Source organism: Drosophila willistoni (genome assembly GCF_018902025.1).
Source record: "Drosophila willistoni isolate 14030-0811.24 chromosome XL unlocalized genomic scaffold, UCI_dwil_1.1 Seg141, whole genome shotgun sequence".
Taxonomy (NCBI): Eukaryota; Metazoa; Arthropoda; class Insecta; order Diptera; family Drosophilidae; genus Drosophila; species Drosophila willistoni.
In genome coordinates this window covers 5,089,401-5,102,536 of record NW_025814052.1, presented here as the reverse complement: position 1 = coordinate 5,102,536, position 13,136 = coordinate 5,089,401, and the positions used below count along the sequence as shown (strand labels likewise).

Genomic DNA, 13,136 nt, shown 5'->3' with positions numbered 1-13,136 from the left:
AGAAAGGAGCCACTTCCCAACAACCAAGGCACATCCACCTATTTAGCTCAGCCTATCAGGCAGCCAGCCAGCCAGCCAGCAGCACAATCAGTTGCGCCAGCATAGTGCCAGAGTGGCAGAACGGTGAATGGATGACACTAGGGCAGTATGGCATACTACGTGTTCCTCTCCAGCTCCATATTCACCTCTGTCCCCTATATTTAATGTCCCGTGACCCAAACCCAAACCCAAACCCGAACCCGAATCCGAACCCATTGCAAACTAACGTAGCGTGTGCAATATAATGCATATCATGTGAGTTTTCATTCCTCTAACATACAGGGTGCTTTAGCATAATAATTGTCCTGCTAACCAGGCTAGCAATCCTTCTTGAAGAAGGACACTTTGTGGTGTCGATGGATTTTCCTTAGGAATAGAGACCATTTATGTAGATCTTTTAAGCACATATCTCTCCAATTCCCAGAGGATTAACGTGTCCGTTCTTTTGGTCAGTTTAGGTGAACTTTCCATTCAGCCAATTCAAGTTGCTGCTCCTCCTTGATTAAATATTTTTGCAATTTTTTTTAAGGTGAGATCGAGGAAACTTCTTTTTTTTTTGGAAACGATGCACCCTTTATGTGTGTGTGTGTGTGTGTGAGTGTGTTTATGTGGGCTTATTCCCGAGTTTTTTTCAGGCTGCTGATTATGTGCCATTAAAATTGGCTGCCAATTGGCAAAACTTTCATTCCTCTGTCATCTGCCCGCCAACAGCCACCAACTACCACCCCCATTCCACCACTACCACTACACATGCCAGTCCCAGTTCCCGTCACCTTGTCTCTTCTACCACAAAGCGTAGCGAGTCTTTTCCTTTAGTTGTAGCTCTTCTTTTTTTTTTTTTGGTTTCTAGTTGCTCTCTCTCACTCCTTTTCTCTGTGATTGTGCTGCACTTTGACCGCTACGGTTCAAAGTTCAATGCATTTGGCTTGCGACACGCAGCTCACTGACAAGACTGCCACACCCACAACCATACCCACGACAACCTGACGGAAATGTGGCGCAAATGTTCGACTTTTCAGATACTTCGTAAGCATTTTATATTAAAATATAATAACTTTTAACATTCAAGTTTCAATTCGTAAGATGCAGAGTTTTTGAGAATCTCTAACTGATCTAATGCTAAAATTTGTAGATACTTTGGAAAAACGTCTTAGCCTCAGCTTCAGTTTTAGAGACAGCCTTAGTCTTGTGTTGAACCTTAACTTCAGCTTCAGACCCAGTTTCGACCTCAACGAATGAGGTAGTTCTCCCATGCTGTCTATATAGTCCATCTTACCTACCTTATGAATAATAAATACACGGTGTAAAACACAAGGTATGAGGGAATAAAATTGCTAAACGCAACTTTGTGACGCGTTAATATGCCCAAAAGGATGGAGGGGGAGAAGTTTGGGTTTTTTTTTTGTTTTTACACAGGCTGGCAGGTTGTCAGCCATCAAACTATCAAATGAAATATGCACCAAAGTGAACTTTGAACTTTTTTGCAAAAAAAAAAAAGAGAAGAAATAAAAGGAAAACCCATCACACCCCAAGGTAGTTTTGGGGGAAAGCAAAAAGAAGTTCTGGTGTGCGTGTTGCGTGTCTTTAAAGTCATTTTTTTTTTTTGCATAAACTTCTTCGATGTTTTCAGAAAAAGGGAGAGAGAGAGAGAGCGATAGAGCGAGTGAGTGAGAGAGATAACTCATAGAATTTTTAGCATGTGCCAAAGCTGTATCCATAAATGAGACACATGGGTAAAATAGCTTTAGCTAAGCCGTCAAAAAGAACAAAATCATACACATACCTATGTATATTTTGTAAATTTAATAAATTTAAATGGTTTCTGGTCTTAAATTTCAACTGTTCAGTCAAAAATTGATTGCTAATTTCTTAATACTTAGACTTTGTCTGAAATCATAATAAGTTTTAATGCCGCTCTTATCTATCGAACAACCTAATTAGCCAATGTAACTAACTATGCGCATTTTATGATATCATCGTTCTTTTTTGGTAACTTGTTATGAATCATTTTTCTTTTGCTGCCGCTTCTTTTACAACTTGAACTCATTATATTGGCATTGGCCTTTATTATACCCTTTGAAAAAAAGTATATTTACATCACAAATTGGTTAGACTAAAAAGGAAGTTGGCAATCTTATAGAATTAAAATTTTAATTGAAATTATTATAGAAATTGTTAAAAACATTTTATTAATTTCATTGAGGTAGATATCTTTCTCTGTGGCTTGAATTAAAGGTTCATCTTTTGCCATCCTTTCCATCCTTTTGGTCCTCGTCATCGTCAGCGTCGTCGTCGTCTTCGTCATTGTCATCGTCTTCATCGCCATTTTGGGCACAGAAATAGGCGTTGATAGTTTTATTTATAGAATGCCGGCTACGTCAGCGGACTAAAGTTTGTTTTGTATGTGTATTGACTGATTGTTGTTTTAGCCGCTGTTTGATCAATAACCCAGATATATGGAACCATACCACTAATAGCAACACACCAATAGAACCATACCACCAATAGCAACCAACCGACGAAAGCTTCAAATAACCAAAAACAAAAGCAAAGTCGAAGAACTGCGTTTGCTGTTGTTTGGCAATCAAATTAATTGCAACTGCATTGAAATCATTTACTAAAAGTCTCGTTTATCTTTTGCTTCATATTTTTTCTCTTCTTTTTTTTACTGCAGTTGATAACTGCCGATTTTCGTACTGACAATAAAACTAAAGCGAAAAAGTTTATTACACAAAAACCCCCAAAAAAAAAGAAAAAACATAAAACCGACAAAACAAAAAGTTCAAATAAAACAAAACAAAGGATCATTTGTGTGACGTTAAAATCAACCCATATAAAACATAAGGAAATATAAATTGAGACGTTGCAAAGATGGGTCGCAAAATCACAGTGGCTGTGTCCACATTAAATCAATGGGCATTGGATTTTGAAGGGAATCTGGCAAGAATATTGCAATCAATATTGGAAGCTAAAGATATGGGAGCCAGCTATCGCACTGGGCCCGAATTGGAAGTGTGGTAAGTAAAATGAAAATGAGATTAAATACATATAGTATACATACAGTGTATATACATATGTACATATATATCTTCTACTCCCAAACAGTGGCTATAGCTGTGAAGATCATTTTCGTGAGCCGGATACATTTCTACATTCTTGGGAGACGCTTTTGGAAATTATGATGTCGCCCATTTGGTAAGACTTTGAATTTGATATGGAATGGAATGTGTGATGTTACCAGTTACTCGCTAATCGCTATTGATTACTCGCTATTTGTTACTTGCTAATTGAAAGTTTTGACCATTTACAGCGAGAATATGCTGGTCGATGTCGGTATGCCTGTGATGCATCGCAATGTGGCCTACAATTGCCGTGTTGCCTTCTTCAATCGCCAATTATTGCTGATTCGCCCCAAAATGGCCTTGTGTGATGATGGTAATTATCGTGAATCTCGCTGGTTTACCGCCTGGACGAAATCGTTGCAAACGGAGGAATATCTCTTGCCACGGCTGATATCGGAACATACGGGCCAGCGGACAGTGCCCTTTGGAGATGCTGTCATTGCCACCCGGGATACATGTCTGGGCTATGAGATTTGCGAAGAATTGTGGAATGTGCGTAGCAAGCATATCGAGATGTCGCTAGCCGGCGTCGAGTTGATAGTGAATGGCTCGGGCAGCTATATGGAATTGCGTAAAGCTCACATTACCACCGATTTAATAAGGAATGCCAGTTTTAAAGCTGGCGGTGCTTATCTCTTTAGTAATCTACGCGGTTGTGATGGCCAGCGAGTGTATTTCAATGGCTGCTCGGCAATTGCCTTGAATGGCGATATCCTGGCTCGTGGCCAGCAATTTGCTCTGCAGGATGTGGAGGTAACACTGGCGACTATCGATTTGGAGGAGATACGGGCATATCGTGTCAGTCAGCGTTCACGTTGCTCGGCTGCCGCTGGAGCGGCCAGTTATCCGCGAATTCATTGCGATTTTGAAATGTCCACGCACAGTGATATATTTAAGACATCGACGCCGCCACTGAATTTTCCAAACCATACGCCCGAGGAGGAAATCGCCTTGGGCCCGGCATGCTGGCTTTGGGATTACCTACGTCGCTCTGGACAAGGTGGTTTCTTTTTGCCCCTCAGTGGTGGCGTCGACTCGAGCAGCTCGGCCACAATTGTCCATTCGATGTGTCGTCAAATTGTCCATGCCGTCCAATTAGGCGATGCCCAGGTGCTGCACGATATTCGCAAAATTCTAGCCGACACGGATTACACGCCAGACAATCCGGCCGCACTCTGCAATCGGCTTTTGGTGACCTGTTTCATGGGCAGCGTGAATAGCAGCAAGGAGACACGACGACGAGCTGCCCAATTGGCCAATCAATTGGGTAGCTATCACATTGAGATCAGCATCGATCTGGCAGTGAATGCCCTCTTGGGCATCTTCAATGCCGTGACCGGTTTGACGCCACGATTTCGCACCCAGGGCGGATGTGCTCGACAAAATTTGGCTTTGCAGAATATTCAATCGAGAATTCGCATGGTTCTGGCCTATATTTTTGCTCAGCTCATGCTTTGGGTGAGAAATCGTCCTGGCGGTCTGCTTGTTCTTGGCTCGGCCAATGTGGATGAGTCATTGAGGGGTTATTTAACCAAATACGATTGCTCATCGGCCGATATAAATCCCATTGGTGGCATTAGCAAGACTGATTTGCGGCGTTTTCTGATCTATGCCAAGGATAAGTAAGAAGATATCTGAAAGATATTTCAGATAACAATTTCTAAACACTTTGTTTTTGGTTCTTTTTCCTTTTCCAGATATAATCTTCCAGTGTTGGAGTCGATAATAGATGCTCCGCCTACAGCCGAATTGGAACCACTTCAGGAGAACGGCGAGTTGCTGCAAACCGATGAACAGGACATGGGCATGACCTATGCTGAGCTGAGCCAATATGGACGATTGCGTAAGCAATCATTCTGCGGTCCATACAGCATGTTCTGTCATCTGGTGGCCACATGGAAGGGTGATCTAAGCCCCAAGGAGGTGGCCGATAAGGTGAAACATTTCTTCCGTTGCTATGCCATCAATCGGCACAAAATGACAGTGCTAACACCATCGGTGCATGCCGAATCCTATAGCCCCGACGATAATCGTTTCGATCATCGTCCATTTTTGTACCGCGCCAACTGGAGTTGGCAATTCAAGGCCATTGACGATGAGGTAGAGAAATTGCAACCCATCTATACTCCATCGTCCCTGCCCAGTCATCTGCGGCCAAGCAGCGATGATCTAATGCTGTCAAGTACCCAGAGAACTGGCTCACAATTGGACGATTCTAAACACTCATCGCCTTTGTCATCGGCCTCTGCGTCATTGGACGTGGGCGGCGGCATCTCTACAGCTGCCATGCCGCCAGCGCTTGCCAAGAAGCCCAGTGGCTATTCCAAGGTTCATGTGAATGTGTTGGGCAAAATTAAGGATCGCACTGGCATACCAGTCTAGGCATCATCATCATGATCATCATCATCAACTAATCGCCGAGACATTGCACTTGGAATTGTTACAATTACATTTAAAATTCGATTCGGTTTTGTTGATTTTCTTTCTTTGCCATTGACTATTCCCTGTATGTTCTTGCATAATTCTAATACATTAATCATAAGATCAAAATATTAGTCATAGTCATAGTAGTCCTTCTGCTTTAGCTCGACAAGTGGCATGTTTATCGTTTCGTTTTTCTTGTCGCGTCTCAATCTGTAAGGCTAAATAAAAATCCAATTTTTGTTTGTTAGGTGCTATGCAACTAAATTGAGCACAAACCACAAATTTCTTGCACAAAACTGTGTCAATTAAACACACAAATACAAACACAAACACAAAGAGAATACAAAGTAAAAAGTCGTGTCAATTAAGGCCCGCTAACTCAACAAGATGATAATCGTATATTCCACACAATTAAGTTCATTTTTTCCATAGTAAATTTTATACAATTTTGCTCAAGTGCTCTTATTCTGGGTGTTATTTCGCTGACTTAACGGGTCTAACAAACGTTTGTAAAGCCATATTCCTTAAATTAAATATCCTGTGACTTTATCTTAATATATACTAATATATATATATAAAAATTTCAATTTATTCGTCTTGCACGACTTTCAAATTTTGTCTCCTATCTTGAATCTAATAATGATTAGTCATGAAATTCGTTGTAGTATCTAGAAGTGAAAGAAATGAAACCTTTACTAAAGAAATGCTTGGAAATTACTAATATATATATATATACATATATATAGAGATATACTAAGGCGATTAGCACAAATTTCATATCAATCAATCCATGCACTTATATGTTTTACCTTAAAGGTGGCTATCAAAAAATTTATATATACATAATTACAATCGATATTTGAGACACCATCGACTATCTATCTATATTAATCAATGTGGTATGGCAAATCAGTTTATTTAATTAAGTACGATTTTTGAAAATTTAATTATTGGTATTAAAATACTACTACTAAATACTACTAATTTATTAATAACTGCCTTAGGAATGATCGGTAGTACAATATATACAGACATATATAGGTATATATTATCTAATTGATCTGATTGTTTTTTGTTTTCTTTCTAGAATCTAAAAGATAATACCAAAATTTTAACAAATACTTTTCAAATGCACCAAAATGTTTTACAAAATTTGATAGGCATAGAAAAATGATGTAGTTTTTCATAAATTGATTGATGTTTGCTAAGATCCAAAATGTTGTGTTAGATATGTTTATGTGTAGATCTCTCTGGCTTTACTTTATACTAAAACTTTCTTGGACTTACAAAATTTGCCTTCGACTTAAAGGACATACACATATTTTGCTTAGATAAAAATATATATACATATATATGTAGTTAGTCAACCACATACATACATACTATAGAGAACTCCGTATATATATGTATAACAAAAAATATATATAGATTTTATTGCACTACTACAACGATCAACAACTCTGTTAAACACTCGCATTCTATTTAGTACATTGAATGAAATCGAAAAAAAAAACAAGAAATATATATACACGAAACTATTTTTTTTTTTTTGTGTATAACAAAATATTGTGTTGTCTGTGTATTCTATAGGGATTGCTCCTGCTCCCATAGTTGAGCTATATCTTCAACATCCTTCAACCAGCCTGTCCAGGATATAATCTTGCGATAGGCCTCACCGTTCAGTTTTCTTATGATCCTCACATTCATGGGTTTGCCATGCTGATCATCGAGACGACGACCCTTCAGATGATCGAGCACCATTTGACCGCGTGTATGGACACCAGTTAGCTCCACGGTGGCATAGTAAGTCCTTTCATCGGCTATCATTAGTTTGGGCAGTAAGTAGGCGGCGGTTAGCAGGGCATCACAGGTAAGCCACTTGGTGAAACCTTTGGACAGGAGTACGGAACTTTCGGCACGATTTAATAGATCAATGAACGGTTGCTCTGCAGCAGATCCGCCCAGCACATTTAGACGCCAATCAAGAGTCAGACCAAATTCGCCATCGATACACGGTTCCCAGGGTAATATGAGAGCTGGTTTCTTTAGACGTTCCAGCACAATGTGCGCTGCTTCCGGATCCATTATGAAATTGAATTCGGCACTTTTGGTTATATTGCCCTTGCCTTGCAAATTGCCGCCCATTATGTAGACGCTGCCCAAATTATCCAGAAATCTATCACCATATATATTAATACAGTTGGCAAAATTGGTCAATGGTCCGCAGAGGATAAAATCCACTTGCTTGGGATACTGGCATGCCAAACGATACATGGCATTGACGGCATGTTCTTCCAATTGGTAACGTTCCTCCTGCACCGGCGGATAGTCACCAACATCGCCCAGACCATCGGAACCGTGGAAAAGCATTTGACGTTGCCAATTGCGGGGCACAATCGGATCGGAGCAACCCTTGTAAACCGGCACCTAAGACGCACAAAAACTATCAATATATACACATTTGTGACTTCCAATTCTTCAATTCCTAGTTATACTCACATCAAGGCGATCTAGTGTGTGGAGTACTCGCAGGGCGTTTCGTGTGCCATTGTCCACATCCGTATTGCCCTGGACACATGTAATGGCAACCAATTGGAATTTCTTGTCCCGTTTCTCTAGATGCTGTTCGGCCCTCAGGAGCATTGCCAAGCCCCAGGCATCGTCGGTGCCAATGTCACAGTCATAGACCACATAGGATTTGCTTGGCATTGCTGAGGCCATGTTTTCCTCTCTTTAGTCAACGAATTCCCAGCTGATCGCACTGCAATGGACCGCGCACTATTGATATCGATAGGCAAGCATATCCAGTTACAGTAAAGACTCTTTTAAGTGGATATTCCGCAACCGATTTCAAATTATATATGTGACTGATAAAACTGTAATGGCCAACTAATATCTCACTTAATAACTTGACTTTGATTTCTAGGATCGTTTGTTTTGAAATTTTTGTTGTTTGTTTTCAAATATTTCACAAATTTTTAGATTTTGACTGCAATTTTAAAATCTTAGAAATTGAAGCAGTTTTAGAACTTTAGTGCTAAAAATAATTATAAACTATATTTAAAAAAAGGCTAATTCAAAAATTTAATAAGTTTAAGTTTTCTTAATTTTTAAATTCAAACTGTGCCCAAACGTCGTATAGTAGGTCTTAGCACTTATTTACTATACTGATAAAGAAAATAATTATTAAATGGCATTTGCCGAAAAGTATGCTATAATTTTTTTGTTTTAAGAAATTTTCTTCAAGGCTATATGAAATTTTATTTACAGTGTAAATGGTAATAGATAAGATGACCCATCAATAGGCAATAAGCTCAAGAATATATAAACAATGAGAATGTATTTAGATATGGGGTGAATTGTTTGGCATTATCGTATTATGGCCAACGTGACGGAAACACTCATTCTTTATAAAAAGGCCTGAACAAAAACTTTTAAAGAAGTCTATAAACAAAAGCATTCAATATGAAACTCACTCTCTGTGTGCTTCTGGCTTGCCTGATCAGTGTAAGTCCTATAAATAGGTAGTTGTTCTAATGAAGAAACATCAATATTATTTTGTTTTGTTGCCCCTCTAATTTTTAGGCAAATGCACTTGTCTACGAATACCCCAGCGAGGATCTGCCCTTGAAGACATTCGACTATACCGATGACGGCCAACTACAAGGTATTGAGGCCGAATCCTTTGGCATATTCTCTTCCACCTGGTGGGTTATCAAGGCCTGCCTACGGACTGTTAAGGGTTTCAATTGCCTCATTAAATGGGTGGAGGGTATAAAGACTAGTGCCTTGACATTCAATTCAAATGTCATTCTTTGCGGAGTGACGGCAAGTAAAGATGTGACAAATCTGATTAATGCCAATGTGAAGATTATTAAGTCTGCCAACGATATTATTAATTTGAAGTCGAATGTTTGTGCTGATACCGAATCGGCTGTGGCCAAGGTGACCAGTAGTTGTGCCATCAAGGCATTGGCCAAAATATTCTCACTCTATAAGGAGGTGAAGAGTGCCATCAGCTTGGCCAAAAAGATACCACAGACAGGACCGAATGCCGTTAGCTGTGTCAACGATGCGGTAAGCACGTTGACCGCATATTATACTCAGTTTCCCCAAAATATAAAGACGTGCTCCAAATTGACTTCCTAATAAAATTCAAGTCAATTATGAACATTATTTACAATTTTTGGCTCTTTTGATCTGGAAAAACAACAATAAATTATAAAGTAGAATTACGTTTTTTTGTCTTTCCAAATGATTAATAGCCAAAAGTTGTGCAAAAGAATCTTTACCAACTGAATTTAACGTATTTTAAGTTATAATTGGGCACTTTTATACCAAATAAGATATAGGTATACAGAATTTCATACGGAGCCAACTAGAAGCAATCGAAAAGCATAGAAAAGGCTAAGACTTTGGTAAGGCAGAGTTAACGAATTGGTCAGCGATTTGCTTTGCTGCGGTTTGCTCATAAATTTTCGTTTATTTCATTCCATTTTTACATCGAATCAATGCACAAATCAATTTTGGGCAAGAAGTTATCGCAGGCGTACTTCACGGCATTGGTGGCATTCACAAAGCAGGAGCTGGTATCAGAAGGCAATTTGGCGATCAACTTCAAGGTGACATTGATCTTGCGGACCAACTTCATGGTGGCCACAAAGACTTTGGTAAAGCACTTGGCAGAGGTAGCAACTGTTCTGGACGAAGCATCGGCTTCGGCTTCGGCAGTGGTATTACAGTAGGTCGAATTGGCATGGATAATGTTATTGCAAATAGTAATCATGGACTTCACTGAGGACAAGATGTTGGCCACATCCTTGGGGACAGCCACACCGCATTTATCGATGGCATCCACATAATCGGTGCATGCCTTCAACACAGCAACAACCTCCTTCAGAATGCAATTGGTTCCGCGAATCCCCTTGAGGGCTTTTATCAAAATCTTTTTGCAGGAGAGAATGAAACCATAAGATTCAATGTCCATATATTCCTGATCGTCCCCCGATTCCAATTCAGCCAAAAGCAAATCGATTTGCTCATCATCGAACGCAAAGGAGTCCACACCATTGGACTGCAAGAATGGGTAAATAATGATTACAAAGAAAAAATTGATATGATGTAAATGGGGAGGATTCACTTACACTCAGGCTCGCGCTCAGCACACAGCTGGCCGAAACCAGGACGAGTAGGCAAAGAGTTATGGCTTTCATTTTGTTGCAGACAGTTCAACACGGAATGTTTGCTAGTCCCCCATGGAGAGCTGTTTATATAGAAAGCGGCAAACAAATCACTTCGATTAGTTCAAGTGTTTACGCATACATAGATTGGCGAATTGTCGGTTGATATGCACTTGGAATTGACTAGTTTGATTTGGGCTAGTTAAATCAATTGAAGTTAATCACAAAAACCCCTCTAAAGCCCATAATGACAGCGGACGATCACACAGTTTTGGTCGGCAAATATATTCTTGTGCGATTTAATTAAATCACCCAAAGTCCGTTTGCCCTACTTATCTAGAGAACCCCGAGGCATGTCAATTTAATCAGATCATTTCGTTTCGTTTCGATTCTCTATAATATACACTAAACAAACTACACAAACTTTGTCCAAAAGCTGATTGATATGAATAGGCTATATATGTATATATGTACATATGTACATATTTATATGAGGTAGACGCTTCCCTTTATCTGTCTGTTTGTCACGTATGCCTTTAAATACTATATTATTAGCTATTTGATCGCCACAATGATTGCTCTGCACGCGCCTTTGTTGTCCATCCGAGAGATAGGTCAAGTTCAATTAACTATACTCAAAATGTGCCACAAACAATTGTAATCTCAAAACGATAGTTAATAGGCAGAATAAACCATTTTGCCGTTCCCTCATCAGTTTCATTTGTTTTAAGAATTAGCCAAAATACCCCGGATGATCGGCCCAGGTTGCATGACTATTCGAGTAGAGTTATTTAGAGTCTTTAAAAAATCCATTTTATACCATGTGCTACTAGGGTGAGTTTAATAATCAAAATATCCAAATTATACCTACTAACGTTGTTCGCTGGGTGTGCCAAAAGAGAGAACTCGAGGCATTAGAGTGTTTGTAGGAGTCAGCGAGATACATAGCATGGTATACCGAAGTCGGCAAAACGACTTAGTTACTTCATTGTTTTGAAACTTTAAACTCTGTAGCTGGTAGTCAAGATTTCTTCAAATATTGTGAACCTATATATGGCTTATTTAAGAGTTTTTGATATATTTTCTAAATGATATTTCCCCCCCCCCCTTGGATTAAAACAAAAAATTCCTTACGTTCGTTGTCTGCACGGTTTTGTAAAAAAATATTTTATTATCTTTTCATAGGTAAGTAAAATACTTATGTTAGTACGTAAATTCACATTGAGGGTGTTCAATCTGATAATAAATCGAATGCTTAATTCGTACGACTTGATTGAACTCCTCTGTTGTTCTGCCCCTCTATTTGATTAATGACTTAAAGAGAGATGTTTGCTCATAAATGTTCGTTTATTTTATTCAATTTTTACATCGAATCAATGCACAAATTAATGTTGGGCAAGAATTTATTGAAGACTGTCTTCACCGTATTGGTGGCATCCAAAAAGCAGGAGCTGGTATCAGAAGGCAATTTGGCCATCAACTTCAAGGTGACATTGATCTTGCGGACCAACTTCATGGTGGCCACAAAGACTTTGGTAAAGCACTTGGCAGAGGTAGAAACGTTGCTGGTGGTAGAGTCGGCCTCGGCTTCGGCGGTGGTGTCACAGTAAGTCGAATTGGCATGGATAATGTTATTGCAAATAGTTATTATGGATTTCACATTGGCCAAGATTTTGGCCACATCCTTGGGAACAGCCACACCGCATGCATCGATTGCCTCCACATATTTGGTGCATGCGTCCAAAACAGCAACAACCTCCTTCAGAATGCAATTGGTTCCGCGAATCGACTTGAGGGCTTTTCTCAAAATCTTTTTGCAGGAGAGAATGAAACCATACGATTCAATGTCCATATAATCCTGATCTTCAGCGGAGTCCAATTCGGCCAAGAGCATATCGATTTGCTCATCATCGAACACGACGGAGTCCACGGCATTGGCCTGCAAGAGGGAGTAGAATGATCATAAATGTGCTAATGTGAATGGGAAGGATTCACTTACACTCACGCTCGCGCTCAGCATACAGCTGGCGGAAACCAGGACGAGTAGGCAAAGAGTTATGGCTTTCATTTTTTTGTTGCAGACAGTTCACTACGGAATGCTTGCTATTCTTTCATGGAAGGCTGTTTATATAGAAAGCGGCAAACAAATCACTTCGATTAGTTCAAGTGCTATCGCAAACATACAGAGATAGGCGAATTATCGGTTGATATGCACTTAGCATTGATTAGTTTGATTTGGGCTAGTTGAACCAATTGAAAAATTGCAAAGGTACACAAATTGCGGCACAGTCGAATGAATAAATCAAATGAAGAGGGGAATGAAATGCTGACATAGTAGTCGATTCATTCATTAAATTCAAATGAATTGAAT

General features: G+C 39.5%; 5 protein-coding genes across 6 annotated transcripts in view; 2 read left to right on the top strand and 3 right to left on the bottom strand.

Annotated features, from left to right (window-relative positions):
- LOC6648509 (glutamine-dependent NAD(+) synthetase) overlaps positions 1–6,560 on the top strand; it is a 30,933-nt gene extending 24,373 nt beyond the window's left edge. For both annotated transcript variants that reach the window (XM_023179461.2, XM_002071426.4), the window contains exons 3-6: positions 2,714–3,056; positions 3,145–3,234; positions 3,350–4,783; positions 4,859–6,560. In XM_023179461.2, the coding sequence (XP_023035229.1) occupies positions 2,911–3,056; positions 3,145–3,234; positions 3,350–4,783; positions 4,859–5,543 (2,355 nt within the window). In that variant the 5' untranslated portion in view covers positions 2,714–2,910 and the 3' untranslated portion in view covers positions 5,544–6,560. The remainder of the gene's footprint in view (positions 1–2,713; positions 3,057–3,144; positions 3,235–3,349; positions 4,784–4,858) is intronic.
- A 428-nt stretch (positions 6,561–6,988) lies between these two features.
- Positions 6,989–8,441, bottom strand: LOC6648508 (inosine-uridine preferring nucleoside hydrolase). Its single transcript, XM_002071425.4, has 2 exons — positions 8,085–8,441; positions 6,989–8,012 (listed from the first exon to the last, which is right to left on the bottom strand). The coding sequence occupies exons 1-2, from the start codon at positions 8,304–8,306 to the stop codon at positions 7,170–7,172; spliced, it is 1,065 nt and encodes a 354-aa protein (XP_002071461.1). The 5' UTR covers positions 8,307–8,441; the 3' UTR covers positions 6,989–7,169.
- Positions 8,442–9,040: 599 nt separating this feature from the next.
- Positions 9,041–9,761, top strand: LOC6648507. Its single transcript, XM_002071424.4, has 2 exons — positions 9,041–9,092; positions 9,171–9,761. The coding sequence occupies exons 1-2, from the start codon at positions 9,051–9,053 to the stop codon at positions 9,732–9,734; spliced, it is 606 nt and encodes a 201-aa protein (XP_002071460.1). The 5' UTR covers positions 9,041–9,050; the 3' UTR covers positions 9,735–9,761.
- Positions 9,762–10,043: 282 nt separating this feature from the next.
- Positions 10,044–10,813, bottom strand: LOC6648930. Its single transcript, XM_002071423.4, has 2 exons — positions 10,730–10,813; positions 10,044–10,659 (listed from the first exon to the last, which is right to left on the bottom strand). Exons 1-2 carry the CDS (start codon positions 10,796–10,798, stop codon positions 10,084–10,086), a joined length of 645 nt encoding a protein of 214 aa, XP_002071459.1. The 5' UTR covers positions 10,799–10,813; the 3' UTR covers positions 10,044–10,083.
- Positions 10,814–12,093: 1,280 nt separating this feature from the next.
- LOC6648929 lies at positions 12,094–12,855 on the bottom strand. Its single transcript, XM_002071422.3, has 2 exons — positions 12,765–12,855; positions 12,094–12,704 (listed from the first exon to the last, which is right to left on the bottom strand). The coding sequence occupies exons 1-2, from the start codon at positions 12,831–12,833 to the stop codon at positions 12,129–12,131; spliced, it is 645 nt and encodes a 214-aa protein (XP_002071458.2). The 5' UTR covers positions 12,834–12,855; the 3' UTR covers positions 12,094–12,128.
- Positions 12,856–13,136: the final 281 nt, after the last annotated feature.